General features: G+C 48.6%; 1 protein-coding gene across 1 annotated transcript in view; it reads right to left on the bottom strand.

Moving 5' to 3' along the window:
• LSM12 (LSM12 homolog) overlaps positions 1–26063 on the bottom strand; it is a 44040-nt gene that overhangs the window by 7119 nt on the left and 10858 nt on the right. The window contains exon 2 of the mRNA XM_038754544.1: positions 21559–21692. Within this exon, the coding sequence (XP_038610472.1) occupies positions 21559–21692 (134 nt within the window). The remainder of the gene's footprint in view (positions 1–21558; positions 21693–26063) is intronic.

The raw sequence follows: 26063 nt of genomic DNA, 5'->3' as shown, positions 1-26063 counted from the left end.
CTCCAGTCCATACTTCACTCTGCTACATAACAATAATAACAATGATGGCATTTATTAAGCGCTTCCTATGGGCAGAGCACTGTTCTGAGCGCTGGGGAGGTTACAAGGTGATCAGGTTGTCCCACGGGGGGCTAACAGTCGTAGTCCTCATTTTCCAGATGAGGGAACTGAGGCCCAGAGAAGTGACGTGACTTGCCCAAAGTCACACAGCGGGCTGTTGGCGGAGCCGGGATTTGAACCCATGACCTCCGACTCCAAAGCCCGGGCTCTTTCCACTGAGCCATGCTGCTTTGTGTTGCCAATTTGTACTTCCCAAGCACTTAGTACAGTGCTCTGCACATAGTAGGCGCTCAATAAATACGATTGATTGATTGATTGATTGATTCTACATGTCACCCCGCCAAAAAAAAAAAAACACAACACTCCAGTGGTTGCCAATCCACCTCCACATCAAACTACTCAGCACCGGCTTTCAAGCAGTCCATCACCTTGCCCCCTCCTACCTCAACTCGCTTCCAATCTTCTCCATCGCAGCCCATACACTCCGCTCCTCTGCCGCCGCTAACTCATTCATTCACTCATTCACTCATTCATTCATTCAATCGTATTTATTGAGCGCTTACTGAGCGCTTGGGAAGTACAGGTTGGCAACATAGAGAGATGGTCCCCACCCAACAGTGGGCTCACAGTCTAGACCGGCTTCTGGCCCACCCTCCTCCAATCCGACAGAAAATGACTCTCCCTCCCCTATTTGTTGCCAATTTGTACTTCCCAAGCGCTTAGTACAGTGCTCTGCACATCGTAAGCGCTCAATAAATACCATCGATGATGACTGTCTCTATAGGTTGCCAACTTGTACTTCCCAAGCGCTTGGTCCAGTGCTCTGCACACAGTAAGCGCTCAATAAATACGATTGATTGATTGATTGAAGGCACGTCTCCTCCAAGAGGCCTTCCCAGACTAAGCCCCACTTTTTCTCATCTCTCCCACTCCCTTTGCTCTCCACCCCGCGTGGCTCAGTGGAAAGAGCGCGGGCTTTGGAGTCAGAGGCCATGGGTTCAAATCCCGGCTCTGCCCGTTGTCAGCTGTGTGACTTTGGGCAAGTCACTTCACTTCTCTGGGCCTCAGTGACCTCATCTGTAAAATGGGGATTAAAACTGTGAGCCCCCCATGGGACAACCTGATCACCTTGTAACCTCCCCAGCGCTTAGAACAGTGCTGTGCACATAGTAAGCGCTTAATAAGTGCCATCATTATTATCACTTATTTATATAGTTGTCATTTTATTTATTTCATTCATTCATTCAATCACATTTACTGAGCGCTTACTGTGTGCAGAGCACTGTACTAAGCGCTTGGGAAGTACAAGTTGATTGGTATATTTGTATTGATTTCTGTCTCCCTGCCTCTAGACTGTAAGCCCATTTTGTCACTTTTTATTGTTGTACTGTACCTTCCCAAGCGCTTCGTACAGCGTTGTGTACAAAGTACTCAATAAATCCAATAAGTACAACTGAATGAATGAATGAATTCCCAGCAGCTTAGCACAGTGCTTGGCACAAAGTCAGCGCTTAGCGTGTACTGTCGCCACCGGACAGAAGGTAAAAGGGCTCCGGCCCGTCTAGCGCTTAGAACAGTGCTTTGCACATAGTAAGCGCTTAATAAATGCTATCATTATTATTATGGAAGGCAGATTTTTTTTTATGGTATTTGTTAAGTGCTTAATATGTGCCAGACATTGTTCTAAGTGCTGGACTGGGGTAGATACAAGCTAATCAGGTTGGACGCAGTCCCTATCCCACACAGGGGATTAAGGTTGTGAGCCCATTTTATGGATGAGGTCACTGAGGCCAAGCCAAGTGACTTGCCCAGGGTCACCCAGCAGACATGTGGTGGAGCCGGGATTAATAACAATGATGATGCTGGCATTTGTTAAGCGCTTACTGTGTGCAAAGCACTGTTCTTAGGAGAAGCAGTGTGGCTCAGTGGAAAGAGCATGGGTTTTGGAGTCAGCGGTAATGGGTTCGAATCCCGGCTCCCCCACTTGTCAGCTGTGTGACTTTGGGCAAGTCACTTAACTTCTATGTGCCTCAGTGACCTCATCTGTAAAATGGGGGTGAAGACTGTGAGCCCCCCATGGGACAACCTGATCACCTTGTAACCTCCCCAGCGCTTAGAACAGTGCTTTGCACATAGTAAGTGCTTAATAAATGCCATTATTATTATTATTATTCTAAGAGCTGGGGTAGATACAAGGTATCAGGTTGTCCCCCGTGGGGCTTACAGTCTTAACCCCCATTTTACGGATGAGGTAAAAGGCTCAGAGAAGTGAAGTGACTTGCCCAAGGTCACCCAGCAGACAGAGCCGGGATTAGAACCCAAGCCCTTCTGACTCCCAAGCCTGGGCTCTATCCATTAGGGTCAAGCTGCTTGTGAGCCACCAGTCGTGTGTGTCGGACATCTGACAGGTGGCAGAGGACAGGGTGTGACCTGGGCAGGATCGGGGTAGGGGCAAACAATCAATCAATCGTATTTATTGAGCGCTTACTGTGTGCAGAGCACTGTACTAAGCGCTTGGGAAGTCCAAGTTGGCAACATATAGAGACGGTCCCTACCCAACCGTGGGATCACAGACGGGTAGCAGATGAGCCAGGGATGAAGGGGAGGGTGGACGCCTTTCACTTGCAGGGAGGGGAGGAGGAGGAGGGAAGAGGGAAGGAGGAGGGAAGAGGGAAGGAGGGGGGAAGAGGGAAGCAGCATGGCTCAGTGGAAAGAGCCCGGGCTTTGGAGTCAGAGGTCATGGGTTCGAATCTCGGCTCCGCCACATGTCTGCTGTGTGACCTTGGGCAAGTCACTTCACTTCTCTGAGCCTCAGTTACCTCATCTGTAAAATGGGGATTAAGACTGTGAGCCCCACGTGGGACAACCTGATCACTTTGTATCCCCCCAAGCACTTAGAACAGTGCTTTGCACATAGTAAGCGCTTAACAAATGTCAACATCATTATTATTATTATTAAGAGGGAAGGAGGAGGGAAGAGGGAAGGAGGAGGGAAGGAGGAGGGAAGAGGGAAGCAGCGTGGCTCAGAGGAAAGAGCACGGGCTTTGGAGTCAGAGGTCATGGGTTTGAATCCCGGCTCCGCCACATGTCTGCTGTGTGACCTTGGGCAAGTCACTTAACTTCTCTGAGCCTCAGTTACCTCATCTGTAAAACGGGGATTAAGACTGTGAGCCCCACGTGGGACAACCTGATCACTTTGTATCCCCCCAAGCGCTTAGAACAGTGCTTTGCACATAGTAAGCGCTTAACAAATGCCAACATTATTATTATTATTATTATTATTAAGAGGGAAGGAGGAGGGAAGAGGGAAGGAGGAGGGAAGAGGGAAGGAGGAGGGAAGAGGGAAGGAGGAAGGAAGACAAGTTGGCCGGTCCAGGCCCTGCGGTCCACGGCCGGACACCCAGCCTGGGGCGGGGGAAGGATGAAGGAACCGTGCGGGCCTGCCTTTTTTTAACCCAAGCATATATCCCTGTATATATGTCTATATGTTTGTACATATTTATTACTCTATTTATTTTACTTGTACATATCTCTTCTATTTATTTTATTTTGTTAGTGTGTTTGGTTTTGTTCTCGGTCTCCCCCTTTTAGACTGTGAGCCCACTGTTGGGTAGGCACCGTCTCTATATGTTGCCAACTTGTAGTTCCCAAGCGCTTAGTCCAGTGCTCTGCACACAGTAAGCGCTCAATCAATCAATCAATCAATCGTATATATTGAGCGCTTACTGTGTGCAGAGCACTGGACTAAGCGCTTGGGAAGTCCAAGTTGGCAACATATAGAGACAGTCCCCGCCCAACAGTGGGCTCACAGTCTAAAAGGGGGAGACAGAGAACAAAACCAAACATACTAACAAAATAAAATAAATAGAATAGATATGTACAAGTAAAATAGAGTAATAAATATGTACAAACATATATACATATATACAGGTGCTGTGGGGAAGGGAAGGAGGTAAGATGGGGGGGATGGAGAGGGGGACAAGGGGGAGAGGAAGGAAGGGGCTCAGTCTGGGAAGGCCTCTTGGAGGAGGTGAGCTCTCAGCAGGGCCTTGAATAAATAATAAATAAATAAATAAATTAATACGACTGATTGAGTGTACTTACCAAGCGTTTAGTACAGTGCTCTGCGCACAGTAAGTGCTCAATAAATGCGACTGAATGAATGAATAAATCGTCCGGGGGAGCCGGTGCCTTTCCCCGGCTGGGATTGCAAGGACAGGGATGTTGGGACCCTGAGAGCCAGACCGGGCAGCTGGCCTTGGGGAAGGCAGCCATTTATAAATGGTATTTGTTACATTCATTCATTGATTCAATCGCAGTTATTGAGCGCTTACTGCGTGCAGAGCACTGTACTACGCGCTTGGGAAGTCCAAGTCAGCAACATATAGAGACGGTCCCTACCCAACAGCGGGCTCAAATGCTTACTATGTGCCACGCACTCTACTAAGCGCTGGGGTAGAAACAAGCTAATCAGGTTGGACACCACCCAGACTGAGCCCCTTCCTTCCTCTCCCCCTCGTCCCCCTCTCCATCCCCCCATCTTACCTCCTTCCCTTCCCCACAGCACCTGTATATATGGATATATGTTTGTACAGATTTATTACTCTATTTATTTATTCTACTTGTACATATCTATTTATTTTATTTTGTTAGGATGCTTGGTTTTGTTCTCTGTCTCCCCCTTTTAGACTGTGAGCCCACGGTTGGGTAGGGACTGTCTCTAGATGTTGCCAATTTGTACCTCCCAAGCGCTTAGTACAGTGCTCTGCACATAGTAAGCGCTCAATAAATACGATTGATGATGGTGATGATGGACATAGTCCCTGCCCCACGTGGGGCTCACGTCTTAATCCCCATTGCACAGATGAGGAAACTGAGGCCCAGAGAAGAAGTAGCGTGGCTCAGTGGGAAGAGCCTGGGCTTTGGAGTCGGAGGTCACGGGTTCAAATCCCGGCTCTGCCAATTATCAGCTGGGTGACTTTGGGCGAGTCACTTCGCTTCTCTGGGCCTCAGTTCCCTCATCTGGAAAATGGGGATGAAGGCTGTGAGCCCCCTCGTTGGACGTGATCACCTTGGAACCTCTCCAGCACTTAGAACAGTGCTTTGCACATAGTAAGCACTTAATAAACGCTATCATTATTATTATTAAGTCACTTGCCCTGGCCCACTTGCCACCCGCCCGCGGGCACCGGCCGGGCAGCACGGGGCTCGGGAACTTGGGAAAGCTCGTTTTTCACGGAGACGACGGCACAAGGCAGGTGCCCTAATTAGCCCTCGTCATTTTTACCAGCCACAGCTCCTAATTGTGGAAGTGTCAATCAATCAATCAATCGTACTTATTGAGCGCTTCCTGTGTGCAGAGCACCGTACTAGCTAGCTAGCTAGCACTGTACTTCCCTGGATAGCAGGGAAGCAGCCTGGCTCGGTGGAAAGAGCCCGGGCTTTGGAGTCAGAGGTCGCGGGTTCGAATCCCAGCTCCGCCACTTGTCAGCTGGGTGACTTTGGGCAAGTCACTTCACTTCTCTGTGCCTCAGTTACCTCACCTGTAACACGGGGATATTAAGACAGTAAGCCCCATGTGGGACGACCTAATCACTTTGTAGCCCCCCAGCGCTTAGAACAGTGCTTCACACATAGTAAGCACCTAACAAATACCATCTTATTAAGCCCTCAATAAATATGACCGACAGAGAGACGAGATGGAGGCGGCATGAGCGTGCTGGAGCTAAAAGGGCAGAGTGTGAGGGCTGGGCCACGGTGGGAGATTCATTCATTCATTCAATCGTATTTATTGAGCACTTACTGTGTGCAGAGCACTGTACTAAGCACTTGGGAAGTACAAGTTGGCAACATATAGAGCCGGTCCCTACCCAACAGCAGGGGAGATGAGAAGCAGCGTGGCTCAGTGGAAAAAGCCCGGGCTTTGGAGTCAGAGGTCATGGGTTCAAATCCCGGCTCCGCCAACTGTCAGCTGGGTGACTTTGGGCAAATCACTTAACTTCTCTCATCTGGAAAATGGGGATGAAGACTGTGAGCCCCCCGTGGGACAACCTGATCACCTTGTAACCCCCCCAGCGCTTGGAACAGTGCTTTGCACATAGTAAGCGCTTAATAAATGCTATCATGCCAGCGTCTCTCCGCTCCCCTGGGCCCCGGCCCCGCGGGCGGCCCCGGGACCCGGTCCGCAGGGTCCAACCTGCTGGCTAAATCGAGGCCTGGGAGTTCCCTGGGGATTTCGGTTTTCTCCGCTCTGTGCCCCGCGACCAAAGACATCCGAGGCACCCTTCCAATCTGCCTACCTCCTCCTCCCCCTGGAAGCCCTCACCAACAGCTCAACTCCTCCAGGAGGCCTTCCCAGACTGAGCCCCTTCCTTCCTCTCCCCCTCGTCCCCCTCTCCATCCTCCCCATCTTACCTCCTTCCCTTCCCCACAGCACCTGTATATATGTATATATGTTTGTACATATTTATTACTCTATTTATTTATTTTGCTTGTACATATCTATTCTATTTATTTTATTTTGTTAGTATGTTTGGTTTTGTTCTCTGTCTCCCCCTTTGAGACTGTGAGCCCACTGCTGGGTAGGGACTGTCTCTATACGTTGCCAATTTGTACTTCCCAAGCGCTTAGTACAGTGCTCTGCACACACTAAGCGCTCAATAAATACGATTGATGATGATGAACAGCACCCAAGGTCACACCCGATCCTTCCTTCCCCGTCCAGTAAGACAGGCCAGCCATCTCTCCCAAGAGGACACCCCCTCCCTCCTCTTATCTGACAATGACTCCCCCCTCCTTCAAAGTCTTACTGAATGCACAACTTCTCCAAGAATAATAATAATAATAATGGTATTTGCTAAGTGCTTACTATGTGCCAAGCACTGTTCTAAGCACTGGGGAGGTTATAAGGTGATCAGGTTGTCCCACGGGGGGCTCACAGTTTTAATACCCATTTTACAGATGAGGGAACTGAGACCCAGAGAAGTGACTTGCCCAAAGTCACACAGCTGACAGTTGTCGGAGCCAGAATTTGAACCCATGACCTCAGACTCCAAAGCCCGGGCTCTTTCCACTGAGCCACGCTGCTTCTCTGCCCTACCCTAAGCCCCCCTTTCCTCTTCTGCATCGCCTTGATTTTAAGAGAAGCAGCGTGGCTCAGTGGAAAGAGCACGGGCTTTGGAGTCAGTGGTCGTGGGTTCAAATCCCACCTCCGCCACTTGTCAGCTGTGTGACCTTGGGCAAGTCACTTAACTTCTCTGGGCCTCAGTCCCCTCATCTGCAAAATGGGGGTTGACTGTGAGCCCCCCGTGGGACAACCTGATCACCTTGTATCCCCCCAGTGCTTAGAACAGTGCTTCGCACATAGTAAGCGCTTAATAAATGCCATCATTATTATTATTATTATTATTTTCTCACTGCATTCATTTCCCCCTTTCCCGCAGCGCTTATGCCCATTTCTGTCAATTACTTCTCTTGCTGTCTGCCTCCCCCGCTAGACTGTAAGCTCGTTGGGGGCAGGGCCGCACTGTTGTATTGTCCTCTCCCGAGCGCTTAGTACGGTGCTCTAAGCACTCAATACGACCGACTGATTGGACACTCCATTCTCAGGGGGCGGGATGCCCAGGGGTAAGGCGAAGGCCGGGACGCCCACCGTGTGCCCCCCGCTTTTCGGGCATTTACTCCAGACTTTGCCACCTGGGTCTCCCCACAGGCAGCAACCACCGGCGCCAACAACCCAACAACCCAGCCTCGGGGGTGCCCGCTCCCACGGCCCAAGACATCACCTGCCGAATGCCCACCCCACCTGGACACCACCCTCCCTTCATCATCATCATCATCAATCGTATTTATTGAGCGCTTACTATGTGCAGCGCACTGGACTAAGCGCTTGGGAAGTCCAAATTGGCAACATCTAGAGACGGTCCCTACCCAACAGTGGGCTCACAGTCTAGAAGGGGGAGACGGAGAACAAAACAGAACATATTAACAAAATAAAATAAATAGAATAGATATGTACAAGTAAAATACAGTAATAGAGTAATAAATAAATAGAGTAATAGAGAATAAACACAGAATGAATGTATTTGTTAAGTGCTTACTATGGGCCAAGAGCACTGTTCTAAGCACTGGGGTGGATACAGGGTAATCAGTTTACCCCACATGGAGCAACGACTCGACTCGACGCCCCTGAGCCTCGTGGAAAAGAAGTCGCTTAGAGGTAGCGGCGTGGCTTCGTGGCTGGAGCGCGAGTCTGGGATTCAGAGGACCTGGGTTCTAATCCTGACTTTTAGACTGTGAGCCCACTATTTTTAGACTGTGAGCCCACTATTGCATAGGGACTGTCTCTATATGTTGCCAACTTGGACTTCCCAAGCGCTTAGTCCAGTGCTCTGCACACAGTAAACGCTCAATAAATACGATTGACGATGATGACTTCATCGCTTGTCCGCTGGGTGACTCCGGGCAAGTCACTTCACTTCTCTAGACCTCAGTTCCCTCATCTGAAAAATGGGGATAAAAGTGTGAGCCCTACGTGGGACAGGTTCCGTGCCCAACCTCATTAACTTATATCATCCTCAGCGCTTAGAACAGTGTTTGGCACATAGGAAGCCCTTAACAAGTACCATTATTATTATTAATAAAAGAGTCGCCCATGTGTTAGAGAAGCAGGGTGACTCAGTGGAAAAGAGTCCGGGCTTTGGAGTCAGACGTCATGGGTTCAAATCCCGGCTCTGCCAATTGTCAGCTGGGTGACTTTGGGCAAGTCACAGCATCTCCGGGCCTCAGTTCCCTCATCTGTAAAATGGGGATGAAGACGGTGAGCCCCACGTGGGACAACCTGATCACCTTGTAAACTCCCCAGCGCTTAGAACAGTGCTTTGCACATAGTAAGCGCTTAATAAATGCCATCATCATCGTCATCGTGTGTTCCGGGGCGGGTATATCCCCTGCTGAGCACGGTGGTCGGGAGGGGAGGGAAGGGGATAATAAAATAATAAATAAATAAAATAATAATTGTGGTATTCGTTAAGCGCTCACGATAGGCCAAGCACTGTACTAAGCACTGGGATACATACAAGATCATCAGGTCCCACATGGGGCTCACATTCAACAATAATAATAATAACGATGATGAGATTTGTTACGCACTATGTGCCAAGCACTGTTGTAAGCACTGGGGGAGATACAAGGTAATCAGGTTGTCCCACGTGGGGCTCACAGTCTTAACCCCCATTTTACAGATGAGGTAACTGAGGCCCAGAGAAGTGAAGTGACTCGCCCAAGGTCACACAGCTGACATGTGGCAGAGTTGGGATTAGAACCCACGACCTCTGACTCCCAAACCCGGGCTCTTTCCTCTGAGCCCCGCTGCTTCCCTTCGGAAGCTCACACTAAAACGGGTCTCAGCCCCCAGCTGTCAGAATCAATCGTATTTAGTGAGGCTATAATAATAATAATAATAATAATAATAATAATTGGCATTTGTTAAGCGCTTACTATGTGCAAAGCACTGCTCTAAGCGCTGGGGAGGATACAGGGTGATCAGGTTGTCCCATGTGGGGCTCACAGTCTTAACCCCCATTTTACAGATGAGGTAACTGAGGCCCAGAGAAGTTAAGCGACTTGCCCGAGATCACACAGCAGACATGTGGTGGAGTCGGCATTCGAACCCATGACCTCTGACTCCAAAGCCCGGGCTCTTTCCACTGAGCCACGCTGCTTCTCTATGTGCAGAGCACTGTCCTAAGCACTTGGGAGAGCACAATACAAAAAAAAAAAAAATAGAAGACGTGTTCCCCGCCCACAACGAGCTAACAGTCTAGAGGGGGACTAATGATGGCATTTGTTAAATGCTTACTACATGTCAAGCACTGTACTAAGTGCCGGGGTAGATGTAAGCTAATCGGGTTGGGCACTGTCCCTGTTCCACATAGCCTAAAACCCCATTTCACAGGTGAGGTAACTGAGGCACAGAGAAGCGACTTGCCGAAGGTCACGCAGCAGACAAGTGGCGGAGCCGGGATTAGAACCCAGGACCTTCTGCCTCGCAGGGCCGGGGTCCCTCCACAATAGATACGATTTGGCCGCTCGAGGCTGAGGCCGGCTGAGAGTCGGAGGGAAGTGGGGACAACTCCTCTCTGTCTCTCCCGCTCCGCCCTCAACCCTCCACATCCGTCTGTCGCCACATTGGATAGAGCCCGGGCTTTGGAGTCAGAGGTCGTGGGTTCGAATCCCGACTCCGCCGCGAGGCTGCTGGGTGACCTTGGGCAAGTCACTTCACTTCTCTGAGCCTCCGTTCCCTCATCTGTCAAAATGGGGATTAAGACTGTGAGCCCCCCGTGGGACAACTTGATCACACTGTATCCCCCCCAGCGCTTAGAACAGTGCTTTGCACATAGTAAGCGCTTAACAAATGCCATCATTATTATTATTATTATTATTATTATTATATAGGTCCAAGTCCTGCCACGGCCCGGCTCGACTACCTCCGACCTCTCCAGGCTCTACTTCCTGGAATATTTTTCTAAAAAGTCATTCTGCACCTCGCTTTTGATTTTAAGGTCGATGTGGGCTTGTTCTTGTTACATTGTTCTCTTCCAAGAGTAACTGTTAATTGTTGTATTTGCACTTCCTGAGCGCTTAGTACAGTGCTCTGCACACAGTAAGCGCTCAATAAGTACGATTGAATGAATCAATCAATCAATCGTATTTATTGAGCACTTACTGTGTGCAGAGCACTGTACTAAGCACTTGGGAAGTCCAAGTTGGCAACATGTAGAAACGGTCCCTATCCAACAGTGGGCTCACAGTCTAGAAGGGGAAGACAAGAACAAAACATATTAACAAAATAAAATAAATAGAATAGATATGTACAAGTAAAATAGAGTAATAAATAAATAGAGTAATAAATAAATAGAGTAATAAATAAATAAATAGAGTAATAGAGAATAAATAGAGAATGAATGCATTTGTTAAGTGCTTACTATGGGCCAAGAGCACTGTTCTAAGCACTGGGGTGGATACAGGGTAATCAGTTTGTCCCACATGGAGCTCACAGTCTTAATCCCCATTTTACAGATGAGGGAACTGAGGCACAGAGAACTGAAGCGACTCACCTAAGGTCACACAGCAGACAAGTGGCCGGGATTAGAACCCACGTTCTCTGACTCCCAAGCCCATGCTTTTAGAAGCAGCGTGGCTCAGTGGAAAGAGCCCGGGCTTTGGAGTCAGAGGTCGTGGGTTCAAATCCCGGCTCCGCCAACTGTCAGCTGGGTGACTTTGGGCAAGTCACTTCACTTCTCTGTGCCTCAGTTCCCTCATCTTTAAAATGGGGATTAAAACTGTGAGCCCCGCGTGGGACAACCTGATCACCTTGTAACCTCCCCGGCGCTTAGAACAGTGCTTTGCACATAGTAGGTGCTTAACAAATACCATCATCATCATGCTTTGGCCTCTAAGCCACCCTGCCACTGTACTAAACGCTGGAGGGGAACACAAGCAAATCAGGTTGGGCACAGTCCCTGTCCCGCCTGGGGCTCACAGTCTTAATCCCCATTTCACAGATGAGGTGACTGTGGCCCAGAGAAGTGAAGTGACTTGTCCAAGGTCACACAGCAGACAAGTGGCAGTGCCGGGATTAGAACCCTTGACCTTCTGACTCCCAGGCGTATAGGGTTCTGCACACGGTCAGCGCGCAACACATAACAATAATAATTATGGAATTCATTTGGCTTATTATACGCCAAACACAGTTCTAAGCACCAGGGTAGGCAAAAGCTAATCAGGTTGGACGCAGTCCCATTCATTCATTCATTCGTATTTATTGAGCGCTTACTGTGTGCAGAGCACTGTACTGAGCACTTGGGAAGTCCAAGTTGGCAACATATAGAGATGGTCCCTACCCAACAATGGGCTCACAGTCTAGAGGCTCACATGAGGCTCACCTTCTTAATCCCCATTTTACAGGTGAGGGAACTGAGGCCCCGAGAAGTGGAGTTGTCCAAAGCACTCGGCAGACAAGTAGCAGAGCCAGGGTTAGAACCCAAATAATAATAATAATAATAATAATAATAATAATAATGATGGCATTTGTTAAGCGCTTACTATGTGCGAAGAACTGTTGTAAGCACTGGGGAGGGTACAAGGTGATCAAGTTGCCCCACGGGGGGCTCACAGTCTTAATCCCCGTTTTACAGATGAGGTAACTGAGGCTCAGAGAAGTGAAGTGACTTGCCCAAGGTCAAACAGCAGACATGTGGGGGAGGCAGGATTAGAACCCATGACCTCTGCCTCTCAAGCCCATGCTCTTATCACTAATAATAATAATAATAATGATGGTATTTGTTAAGCGCTTACTATGTGTAAAGCACTGTTCTAAGCGCTGGGGAGGTTACAAGGTGATCAGGTTGTCCCACGGCGGGCTCACAGTCTTAACCCCCATTTTCCAGATGAGGGAACTGAGGCGCAGAGAAGTGAAGTGACTTGCCCAAAGTCACACAGCTGACAAGTGGGGGAGCCGGGATTTGAACCCATGACCTCTGACTCCAAAGCCCGGACTCTTTCTCCCCCTCGTCCCCCTCTCCATCCCCCTCATCTTACCTCCTTCCCTTCCCCGCAGCACCCATATATATGTATATATGTTTGTGCATTTTTATTACTCTATTTATTTATTTTACCTGTACATATCTATTCTATTTACTTTATTTTGTTAGTATGTTTGGTTTTGTTCTCTGTCTCCCCCTTTTAGACTGTGAGCCCACTGTTGGGTAGGGACTGTCTCTGTATGTTGCCAACTTGGACTTCCCAAGCGCTTAGTACAGTGCTCTGCACACGGTAAGCGCTCAATACGATTGATTGATTGAATGAATTCAATCCTTCCTTCAATCCTTCAATCCAATTCAATCCAATCCTTCAATCCTTCCTCTCCCCCTCGTCCCCCTCTCCATCAACCCCATCTTACCGCCTTCCCTTCCCCACAGCACCTGTATATATGTTTGTACAGACTTATTACTCTATTTATTTTATTTTGTTTTGTTAGTATGTTTGGTTTTGTTCTCTGTCTCCCCCTGATTGATTGATTGACTGATTGATTTCCACTGAGCTACGCTGCTTCTAGACCGTGATGCTTCTCATATGATTCTTGAAAAGCTCCGTCGGCTGCCCGTTCCTCTCCACCGTAACCAGAAACTGCCCTTTCCCTGGTATATATATATGTATATATGTTTGTACATATTTATTACTCTATTTATTTATTTTACTTGTACATATCTATTCTATTTATTTTATTTTGTTAGTATGTTTGGCTTTGTTCTCTGTCTCCCCCTTTTAGACTATGAGCCCACTGTTGGGTAGGGACTGTCTCTAGATGTTGCCAACTTGTACTTCCCAAGCGCTTACTACAGTGCTCTGCACACAGTAAGCGCTCAATAAATACGATTGATTGATTGATTTCCACTGAGCCACGCTGCTTCTAGACCACGATGCTCCTCATACGATTCTCGAAAAGCTCCGTCGGCTGCCCGTTCCTCTCCACCGTAACCAGAAACGGCCCTTTCCCTGGTATATATATATGTATATATGTTTGTATATATTATTACTCTTTATTTATTTTACTTGTACATATCTATTCTATTTATTTTATTTTGTTAGTATGTTTGGCTTTGTTCTCCGTCTCCCCCTTTTAGACTGTGAGCCCACTGTTGGGTAGGGACTGTCTCTAGATGTTGCCAACTGGTACTTCCCAAGCGCTTACTACAGTGCTCTGCACACAGTAAGCGCTCAATAAATACAACTGATTGATTGATTTCCACTGAGCCACGCTGCTTCTAGACCACGATGCTTCTCATACGATTCTCGAAAAGCTCCGTCGGCTGCCCGTTCCTCTCCACCGTAACCAGAAACGGCCCTCTCCCTGGTATATATATATATGTATATATGTTCGTACATATTTATTACTCTATTTATTTTACTTGTACATATCTATTCTGTTTATTTTATTTTGTTAGTATGTTTGGCTTTGTTCTCCGTCTCCCCCTTTTAGACTGTGAGCCCACTGTTGGGTAGGGACTGTCTCTAGATGTTGCCAATTTGTACTTCCCAAGCGCTTCGTACAGTGCTCAATAAATACGATTGATGATGATGATGATGATGGTACCTATCCCACGCCCTTCTCCCACTGGACCCCAGCTCGCACTCTCCATTCCTCACGTCCGTCTCCTCGCTCTGCCTCATCCTCAGCTGTCCCGCTGCCGAACCCTTGCTCACGCCCTCCCTCCTGCCCAAAAGTCTCTCCCCCGTCACGACCATCAGATCGCTACTCTCCCCACCTATGAAGCCCTTCCGGAATCAATCATCATCATCATCATCAATCATATTTATTGAGTGCTTACTATGTGCAGAGCACTGTACTAAGCGCTTGGGAAGTACAAATTGGCAACACATAGAGACGGGCCCTACCCAACAGTGGGCTCACAGTCTAAAAGGGGGAGACAGAGAACGAAACCAAACATACCGACAAAATAAAATAAATAGGATAGATATGTACAAGTAAAATAAAGAGTAATAAATATGTACAACTATATATACATATACATATATACTAGAGCCAAACCGAACGAGGAGTGGGTTGGTCGCCTCCAACCAGGCTCTGACGGGTCAGAAGTGGGAATGATGGATTAGGCTCTAGGGACTCGAGGCATCTGGGGCGGCTGATAAGTGGGGTGACTTCGAACAAATCACCTAACTTCTCCGTGCCTCAGTTCCCTCATCTGTAAAATGGGGATGCAGACTGTGAGCCCCCCGTGGGACAACCCGATCACCTTGTAACCTCCCCAGCACTTAGAACAGTGCCCTGCACATAGTAAGCGCTCAACAAATGCCATCATTATCCCCTTCTAGACTGTGAGCCCGCTGTGGGGCAGGGACCGTCTCTATATGTTGCCAACTTGGACTTCCCAAGCGCTCAGTACAGTGCTGTGCACACAGTAAGCGCTCAATAAATACGATTGACTGATTGTTGGGTAGGGACCGTCTCTATATGTTGCCAACTTGGACTTCCCAAGCGCTTAGTCCAGTGCTCTGCACACAGTAAGCGCTCAAGAAATACGACTGAATGAATGGATGAATGAAGTGGGGAGAGAGACAGCATCCTCCCAGCTGAAGCGTATGAAAGAAGCGCCACTTGAAGACGGCTTGGATATTTTTTTTTCGTACTGAGCTCTCAGTAGGGCTTTGAAGGGATTAAGACTGTAAGCCCCCCGTGGGACAACCTGATCACCTTGTAACCTCCCAAGCGCTTAGTACAGTGCTCTGCACACAGTAAGCGCTCAATACGACTGATGATGATGATGATGGCATAGAGGATGGGCCCAGGAGTGAGAAGGTCATGGGTTCTAATCCCGGCTCCGCCACTAGCCTGCTGGGTGCCCTTGGGCAAACCACTTCACTTCTCTGTGCCTCAGTCCCCTCACGAAGCAGCATGGCTCAGTGGAAAGAGCCTGGGCTTGGGAGTCAGAGGTCACGGGTTCAAATCCCGCTCTGCCACTTGTCAGCTGCGTGGCCTTGGGCAAGCCACTTCGCTGCTCTGTGCCTCAGGTACCTCATCTGTTAAATGGGGATTAAGACTGTGAACCCCACGTGGGACAAAATGATCATCTTGTATCCCCCCCCACCAGCGCTTCGAACAGTGCTTCGCACAGAGTAGGCGCTTAACAAATACCATCGTTATTATTATTATTAAAATGGGGACTGAGACTGTGAGCCCCAGGAGGGACAAAATGATCATCTTGTATCCCCCCCACAGCGCTTCGAACAGTGTCTCACGCAGAGTAGGCGCTTAACAAATACCATCGTTATTATTATTATTAAAATGGGGACTGAGACAGTGAGCCCCAGGAGGGACAGGGACTGCGTCCAATCCGACTTGCTTGTATCCAGTCCAGCGCTTAGGACAATGCCCGGCACATAGTAGGCGCTTAACAAATATCACCATTATTATTAGTGCATCTATTACAGTGCTGGGCACATGGGGAATGCTGAACAAATAGTGGTCATAATACAAATAATGATGATGATGATTATAATAATAATGATAATAATAATAAAATAATGATAATAATAAAATGATGATGATGATGATAATAATAATAATAATCAATCAATCAATCATATTTATTGAGCGCTTACTATGTGCAGAGCACTGTACTAAGCGCTTGGGAAGTACAAATTGGCAACGTATAGAGACAGTCCCTACCCAACACTGGGCTCACAGTCTAAAAGGGGGAGACAGAGGAAAAAAAAACAAAAAACCAAACATACTAACAAAATAAAATAAATAGAATAGATATGTACATGTTATGATGATGATGATGGCATTTGCTAAGCGCTTACTATGTGCAAAGCACCGTTCCAAGCGCTGCAGGAGGTCACAAGGCGATCAGGTTGTCCCACAGGGGGACAACCCAATAATATATAATAATAATAATAATAATAATAATAATAATAATAATAATAAAGCTTCCTCACAGGAAGTGAGGCCAGGATACTGCTCCCTCACCATCAGAAGGGTTCTCCTTGATCCGGCTCTGGGGAGGCGGCCCCCGCCTCCACCCCCACCCCCTTCTCCTCTTCCTCCTCCTCCCCTCGCCCTCCCATCGTCTGTCCCGGGGGTTAAGCGTGGCCAGGCCGAGGGCCAGCCGTGTCCCCCGAGGGGGACGGGCAGACTGTCCCCCACGAGGCTCTGGGGGAGTGAGAGACCCCGGCCACCGTGGCTTCAAAAAAGCTGACAGTAGCCCACTTGACCCCCCTGGGCGGACTGGGCCGGACTGTCGGCCAACAAGCCCTTCCTGGGAGGGCGGAGCAGAGGCTCTTGGTGAAACCAGAGGAAGGGTCTGTGCCTGCATTCATTCATTCACTCATTTTTTTTTTTTTTGTATTTTTTTTTTTTTTGTATTTTTTGAGCGCTTACTGTGTGCACAGCACTGTACTAAGCGCTTGGGAAGTACAAGTTGGCAACATATAGAGACAGTCCCTACCCAACAGTGGGCTCACAGTCTAAAAGGGGGAGACAGAGAACAAAACCAAACATACTAACAAAATAAAATAAACAGAATAGATATGTACAAGTAAAATAAATACATAAATAAATAAATAGAGTAATAAATATGCACAAACATATATACATATATACAGGTGCTGTGGGGAAGGGAAGGAGGTAAGATGGGGGGATGGAGAGGGGGACGAAGGGGAGAGGAAGGAAGGGGCTCAGTCTGGGAAGGACTCCTGGAAGAGGTGAGCTCTCAGTAGGGCCTTGAAGGGAGGAAGAGAGCTAGCTTGGCGGATGGGCCATTCATTCATTCAATCGTATTTATTGAGCGCTTACTGTGTGCAGAGCACTGGACTAAGCGCTTGGGAAGTACAAGTTGGCAACATAGAGAGACGGTCCCTACCCAACAGCGGGCTCACAGTCTAGAAGGGGAGGTCACACTCATTCAACCTTTAGACTGTGAGCCCACTGTTGGGTAGGGACTGCCTCTATATGTTGCCAATTTGTACTTCCCAAGCGCTTAGTCCAGTGCTCTGCACATAGTAAGCGCTCAATAAATACGATTGATGATGATGATGATGATTCAACTGTATTTGAGCACTGATTGTGTGCAAAGGCACTGTACTAAGCAGACTCAGCTGCACAAGAGCTTCTTACTCATTCAGTCATACTTATGTGCATCTAGCTTTAATTCTAGTTGTTCTGACGACTTGACACCTGTCCACACGTTTTGTTTTGTTGTCTGTCTCCCCCTTCTAATCAATCAATCAAATCAATCGTATTTATTGAGCGCTTACTGTGTGCAGAGCACTGGACTAAGCGCTTGGGAAGTCCAAGTTGGCAACATCTAGAGACAGTCCCTACCCAACAGTGGGCTCACAGTCTAAGAGGGGGAGACAGAGAACAAAACCAAACATACTAACAAAATAAAATAAATAGAATAGATATGTACAAGTAAAATAAATAAATAAATAAATAATGAATAGGTGAATAAATAAATAAATAAATAGAGTAATAAATATGTACAAATGTATGTGAGCCCACTGTTGGGTAGGGACCATCTCTATATGTTGCCAACTTGTACTTCCCGAGCGCTTAGTCCAGTGCTCTGCGCACAGTAAGCGCTCAATACGATTGAATGAATGAATTTATTGAGCACGTCCTGCGTGTGAAACACAGTACTGCTAAGTGCTCAGCGTGGCTCAATGGAAAAGAGCCCGGGCTCTGGAGTCAAAGGTCATGGGTTCAAAATCCCGGCTCTGCCAATTGTCAGCTGTGTGACTTTGGGCAAGTCACTTCACTTCTCTGTGCCTCAGGTACCTCGTCTGTTAAATGGGGATGAAGACTGTGAGCCCCACGTGGGACAACCTGATTACCCTGTAACCTCCCAGCGCTTAGAACGGTGCTTTGCACGTAGTAAGCGCTTAATAAATGCCATCATTATTACCACGGGCTCAGGCTGAACAAACTCACGAACAGCACGGCTTCTTCAATCAAATAACACGCACGCACACACTCACAGACTCACAATCTTCTCACCTACCTCACTCTGGCCTAGGTGTGGCTCTCGACTCCCTGGCGAGGGCTCCCAAGTAGACGCTTAGCTGAGCCCCATCCCCTTCCCCGATGAGGAAGGCACAAAGATCTGGCCTCTCTAACCTATTTGGGGGGTAATGCTTCCAGCCGGCAGACAGTCTGGCCTAGCGGGAAGGGCCCGGGAGATCCTGGGTCTCCCTCCCACATCTGCCACCAACCTGCTGGGTGGCCTTGGTAGAGTCATTTCATCATCATCAATCGTATTTATTGAGCGCTTACTACGTGCAGAGCACCGTACTAAGCGCTTGGGAAGTACAAATTGGCAACGTATAGAGACAGTCCCTACCCAACAGTGGATTTCACCCTTCCAGGCCTCGGGTTTTCATCTGTTAAATGGGGATAAAAAAATCCCTGTTCTCCCTGGTGGGATGGGGATTGGGCCCCGATCTAAGTCCAGCAGGGCATAGTGGAGAAGTGAGAAGCAGCGTGGCTCAGTGGAAAGAGCCCGGGCTTTGGAGTCAGAGGTCATGGGTTCAAATCCCGGCTCCTCACTTGTCGGCTGTGTGGCTTTGGGCAAGTCACTTCACTTCTCTGGGCCTCAGTTACCTCATCTGTAAAATGGGGGATTAAGACTGTGAGCCCCCCGTGGGACAATCTGATCACCTTGTATCCCCCCAGCACTTAGGACAGTGCACATGGTAAGCACTTAATAAATGCCATCATCATCATCATTATTATTATTATTATAGAGCCCGGGCCTGGGAATCAGAAGGTCATGGGTTCTAATCCCGGCTATGCCACTTGTCTGCTGTGTGACCGTGGGTGAGTCACTTCACTTCTCTGGGCCTCAGTGACTTCACCTGTAAAATGGGGGATTAAGACTGTGAGCCCCACGTGGGACAATCTGATCACCTTGTATCCCCCCAGCACTTGGAACAGTGCACATAGTAAGCACTTAATAAATATCATCATTATTATTATTATTATTATTATAGAGCCCGGCCCTGGGAATCAGAAGGTCAAGGGTTCTAATCCCGGCTATGCCAGTTATCTGCTGTGTGACCGTGGGTGAGTCACTTCACTTCTCTGGGCCTCAGTGACTTCACCTGTAAAACGGGGATTAAGACTGTGAGCCCCACAAGGGACAAGGGACTGTGTCCAACCCGATTTGCTTGTGCCCACCCCAGTGCTTAGTCCAATGCCTGGCACAAAGTAAGCGCCTAATAAAGAGAACAAAGAGAAGCAGCGTGGCTAAAGAGAAGCAGTTTGGCTTAGTGGAAAGAGCCCGGGCTTTGGAGTCAGAGGTCATGGGTTCAAATCCCGGCTCCGCCAATTGTCAGCTGTGTGACTTTGGGCGAGTCACTTCACTTCTCTGGGCCTCAGTTCCCTCATCTGTAAAATGGGGATTAAGACTGTGAGCCCCCTGTGGGACAACCTGATCACTTTGTAACCTTCCCAGCGCTTAGAACAGTGCTTTGCACATAGAAAGCGCTTAATAAATGCCATCACTATTATTATTATTATCATTATTATTATTATTGGGAGTCAGAGGTCGTGGGTTCTACTCCCGGCTCCGCCACTTGGCAGTTGTGTGACTTTGGGCGAGTCACTTAACTTCTCTGGGCCTCAGTTACCTCATCTGTAAAATGGGGATTAAGACTGTGAGCCTCCTGTGGGACAACCTGATCACTCTGTAACCTACCCAGCACTTAGAACAGTGCTTTGCACATAGTATGCGCTTAATAAATGCCATCATTATTATTATTATTGTTGGGAGTCAGAGGTCGTGGGTTCTACTCCCGGCTCCGCCACTTGGCAGCTGTGTGACTCTGGGCGAGTCACTTAACTTCTCTGGGCCTCAGTTACCTCATTTTTAAAATGGGGATAAAGACCCCTGTGAGCCCCACAAGGAACAAGGGACTGTGTCCAACCTGATTTGCTTGTGCCCACCCCAGCGCTTAGTCCAGTGCCTGGCACAAAGTAAGCGCCTAACAAATAAAGAGAACAAAGAGAAGCCGCGTGGCTAAAGAGAAGCAGTGTGGCTTAGTGGAAAGAGCCCGGGCTTTGGAGTCAGAGGTCATGGGTTCCAATTCCGGCTCCGCCAATTGTCAGCTGTGTGACTTTGGGTGAGTCACTTAACTTCTCTGGGCCTCAGTTACCTCATCTGTAAAATGGGGATTAAGACTGTGAGCCCCTGTGGGACAACCTGATCACTCTGTAACCTTCCCAGCGCTTACAACAGTGCTTTGCACATAGTAAGCGCTTAATAAATGCCATCATTATTATTATTATCATTATTATTGGGAGTCAGAGGTCGTGGGTTCTACTCCCGGCTCCGCCACTTGGCAGCTGTGTGACTCTGGGCGAGTCACTTAACTTCTCTGGGCCTCAGTTACCTCATTTTTAAAACGGGGATCAAGACTGAGAGCCCCACGCGGGACAACCTGGCTGCCTCGTACCTACCCCAGTGCTTAGAACAGCGCTTGGCACATAGTAAGCACTTAATACCATTATTATTGCTATGATTAAATAACACCATTATCAGCACCTACCCCGGCGCTGAATGAGTACCAACATCCACGAAGACCACCCCCCTGATCCGGGAGACCACCTGAAAGCAGGAAAGCCTGCAAAGAAGGGAGCCAGTCCCTGCCACTTTTAGACTGTGAGCCCACTGTTGGGTAGGGACCGTCTCTACATGTTGCCAATTTGTACTTCCCAAGCGCTTAGTACAGTGCTCTGCACATAGTAAGCGCTCAATAAATACGATTGATGATGATGATGACGCCACGTTTTCCGCTGCCCGTGGATTACGCGGGCACCTTCACCCCTTCGGGACCAGCCCTGCCCCCCTCGGCCCTCCCCACCGAGGAGACTTACCCCCCGACCGTTTTGGCCAGCCACAACCGGCTCCTTACCTTGCTAACGTTGAGTGAAGCTAGGGGGGGCGGGGTTTCTGTGCGGTCGTTAATTATTTCCACTTCTGAAACATACTGTAGGTTTATAAGCATGATGTCTGCGTGGTTGGGTTTCCCACTGGAAGAGGAACACTCTGGAGGGGAAGGCCCAGTTAAGGAATCAGCCGATCAGCGGGACTTCCTGCGGGCTCACGAGGCGCGGAGCACTGTACTAAGTGTTTGGGAGAGAACACAAAGGATGCTGTGTGACCTTGGCCAAGTCACTTCACTTCCCCGGGCCTCGGTTACCTCGTCTGGAAAACGGGGGCTGAGACTGTGAGCCCCACATGGGTCAACTTGATTACCTAGACGGGACTTCTAGACCCAACTAAATGCCGTTATTCATTATTAAAGAGCCCGGGCTTTGGAGTCAGAGGTCGTGGATTCCGCCATTTGTCAGCTGTGTGACTTTGGGGAATGGACCCATTGTTGGGTAGGGACCATCTCTATATGTTGCCCATCTGTAATAATAATAATAATAATGATGGCATTTGTTAAGCGCTTACTATGTGCAAAGCACCGTTCTAAGCGCTGGGGAGGATACAAGGTGATCAGGTTGTCCCACTTGGGGCTCACAGTCTTAATCCCCATTTTACAGATGAGGTAACTGAGGCCCAGAGAAGTGAAGTGACTCGCCCAAAGTCACACAGCTGACAATTGGCGGAGCCAGGATTTGAACCCATGACCTCTGACTCCAAAGCTCTTTCCAATGAGCCACGCTGCTTCTCTAGCGCTTAGTATAGTGCTCTACACAAAGTAAGCGCCCAATAAATACGACTGAATGAATGAATTACCTTGCATCTACCCCAGCACTTAGAACAGTGCATGGCACCGAGTAAGCGCTTGACAAATACCATCATTATTCTAGACTGTGAGCCCATTGTTCGGAGGGATTATCTCTGTTGCCGAACTGTACTTTCCAAGCGCTTAGTACAGTGCTCTGCACACAGTAAGTGCTCAATAAATACAACAGAATTAGCAGACACGTGCCGGGCCCATAATGAGTTCACAATCTGGGGGGGGGAGACAGACATTATTATAAATATGTCATTTATAATCATTTAAAGAGAGCGAAGGGCTTGGAGATGGCCACCCCAACAATGATGGCATAATGGATAGAGCACAGGCCTGGGAATCAGGCCACAGGTTCTAATCCTGCACCTGCCACTTATCTGCCATGTGACCTTGGGCAAGTCACTTCACCAGGCCTCAGCTATCTCCTCTGCAAAATGGGAATTGCGACTATGAGCCCCGCGTGGGGCAGGGACTGCATTCAACCCGATTTGCTGGGATCCACCCTGGCGCTTAGTACAGTGCCTCGCACATAGTAAGCAATTAACAAATACCATAATAATTATTATTATCATCCCACTCCTCATTTAAGTAATCCAACGCTCAGCATCCTCTGGATACCAGCGGAGTTTTGGTCCGCTGGCCCCAAATGGACAAGAAAATTCGGAGATCTTATTGGGATTTATTCCCACTTCCGACCCGCAGCTAACCACCTGGCAGTGGAAGCGGAAGTCCGTCTTCTAACAGACGGAGACCAGGAGAAGGGGAATTCTGGCTAGGCCGGCCCCATTGAGCCGAGACAGAGCACGTATTTTGGAAAGAGACAACGCCTCTGTTGGGAGGTGAATCTCCCAAATCCCACTCTGGCCTTCTCCAGGGAGAAGAGCAACAGGTGGTTACCCATAGCAACACATCTGGAAAACCAGAAGGCCATCCCGGGGTTCCCCGCGGGTCTGAAGATTCCCTTGGAAAAGGCATCGAAACCTCAAATCCCAACGCAACACCGCAGGTACTACCTGCCCCCCCCCCCCCCCCCCAATCCCGACAAGGGAGTTAAAATGACCTGGGTTCTAATCCCGGCTCTGCCACTCGTCCGCTGTGGGGCCTGGGGCAAGTCGCTTCACTTCATCGTGCCTCGGTTATCTCATCTGTAAAATGGGGATTACGACGACGCGCCCCACATGGAACAGGGACTGTCGTCCAACCTGAGTGTATTCACCCGAGCGTTCAGTACGGTGCCTAGCGCCTAGTAAGCGCTTAACAGATGAGAAGCAGTGTGGCTCAGTGGAAAGAGCCCGGGCTTGGGAGTCAGAGATCACGGGTTCTAATCCCAGCTCCGTCACTCGTCAGCTGTGTGGCTTTGGGTGAGTCACTTCACTGGGCCTCAGTTCCCTCATCTGTAAAACGGGGATGAAGACTGCGAGCCCCACGGGGGACAACCTGATTACCTTGTATTCATTCATTCCTATTTATTGAGCGCTTACTGTGTGCACCTGCATATACATATATATGTTTGTACATATTTATTACTCTATTTATTTTACTTGTACATATCTATTCTGTTTATTTTATTTTGTTAGTATGTTTGGTTTTGTTCTCGGTCTCCCCCTTTTAGACTGTGAGCCCGCTGTTGGGTAGGGACTGTCTCTATATGCTGCCAACTTGGACTTCCCAAGCGCTTACTACAGTGCTCTGCACACAGTAAGCGCTCAATAAATACGATTGATGATGATGATGATGCAGGGCACTGGACTAAGTGCTTGGAAAGTACAATTCGGCGACAGAGACAGTCCCCACCCAACAACGGGCTCACAGTCTTGTGTGCCCCCCGCCCCCGCCAGCGCTTAGAGCAGTGCTTGGCACATAGTAAGCACTTAATACCATTGTAATTATTATTAGATAGCATGATTATCTGTTATTAACAGACAGCAGGATTATTAGGATTATTATCAGTCCCACCGCTGTTTCCCGGGTGGTGACCCTCCCCAAGAACAGGTGGGTAGGTCCCCTCTCTCGTCCACATGCTCAGCAAAGTTGGGGGGCTGCGGGAGGGGAAACCACTCTACCCACCCACCCCCCAAAACAAATCCAACCCAGAGAAGCGGCGTGGCTCAGTGGAAAGAGCCCGGGCTTTGGAGTCAGAGGACACGGGTTCGAATCCCAGCTGCGCCACATGTCTGCTGTGTGACATTGGGCAGGTCACTTCACTTCTCTGGGCCTCAGTTCCCTCATCCGTAAAATGGGGATGAAGACTGTGAGCCCCCCGTGGGACAACCTGATCACTTTGTGACCTCCCCAGTGCTTAGAACAGTGCCTTGCACATAGTAACCGCTTAATAAATGCCATTGTTATTATTATTAAGTGGCAGAGCCGGGATTTGAACCCATGACCTCTGACTCCAAAGCCCGGGCTCTTTCCACTGAGCCACGTCTGCCCCTCGCTTTTCCTCCGCTTAGAACAGTGCTTTGCACATAGTAAGCGCTTAACAAATGCCATCATCATTATTATTCTCTTCCTCCCTTCAAGGCCCTGCTGAGAGCCCACCTCCTCCAAGAGGCCTTCCCAGAGCCCCTTCCTTCCTCTCCCCCTCGTCCCCCTCTCCATCCCCCACATCTTACCACCTTCCCTTCCCCACAGCACCTGTATATATGTGTATATGTTTGTACATATTTATTACTCTATTTATTTATTTATTTTACTTGTACCTATCTATTCTATTTATTTTATTTTGTTAGTATGTTTGGTTTTGTTCTCCATCTCCCCCTTTTAGACTGTGAGCCCACTGTTGGGTAGGGACTGTCTCTGTATGTTGCCAATTTGTACTTCCCAAGCGCTTAGTACAGTGCTCTGCACATAGAAAGCGCTCAATAAATACGACTGATTGATTGACTGATTGATTTTGGGCAAGTCACTTCTCTGGGCCTCATTCCCTCATCTGGAAAATGGGAATGAAGACTGTGAGCCCCCCGTGGGACAACCTGATCACCTTGTAATAAAAATAATAATGACGGCATTTGTTAAGCGCTTACTGTGTGCAAAGCACTGTTCTAAGCGCTGGGGGGGATACAAGGTGATCAGGTTGTCCCATGTGGAGCTCACAGTCTTCATCCCCATTTTACAGATGAGGGAGCTGAGGCCCAGAGAAGTGACTTGCCCAAAGTCACACAGCTGACAAGAGGCAGAGCAGGAATTTGAACCCATGATCTATGACTCCAAAGCACGTGCTCTTTCCATTTTGAGCCACGCTGCCTCTCTAACCTCCCCAGTGCTTAGAACAGGGCTTTGCACATGGTAAGTGCTTAATAAATGCCATTATTCCTTATTAAAGAGCACAGGCTTCGGAGTCAGAGGTCGTGGATTCAAATCCCGGCTCCGCCATTTGTCAGCTGCGTGACTCTGGGCGAGTCACTTCACTTCTCTGGGCCTCAGTTCCCTCATCTGTAAAATGGGGATGAAGACTGTGAGCCCCACTGTACTAAGCGCTTGGGAAGTACACGTCGGCAACATATAGAGACGGTCCCTACCCAACAACGGGCTCACAGTCTACAGAAGCAGGGTGGCTCAGTGGAAAAGGGCACGGGCTTTGGAGTCAGAGGTCATGGGTTCAAATCCCGGCTCTGCCAATTGTCAGCTGTGTGACTTTGGGCAAGTCACTTCACTTCCCTGTGCCTCCG

Source organism: Tachyglossus aculeatus, chromosome 11, assembly GCF_015852505.1.
Source record: "Tachyglossus aculeatus isolate mTacAcu1 chromosome 11, mTacAcu1.pri, whole genome shotgun sequence".
Taxonomy (NCBI): Eukaryota; Metazoa; Chordata; class Mammalia; order Monotremata; family Tachyglossidae; genus Tachyglossus; species Tachyglossus aculeatus.
This window is presented reverse-complemented; position numbering and strand designations above follow the sequence as displayed.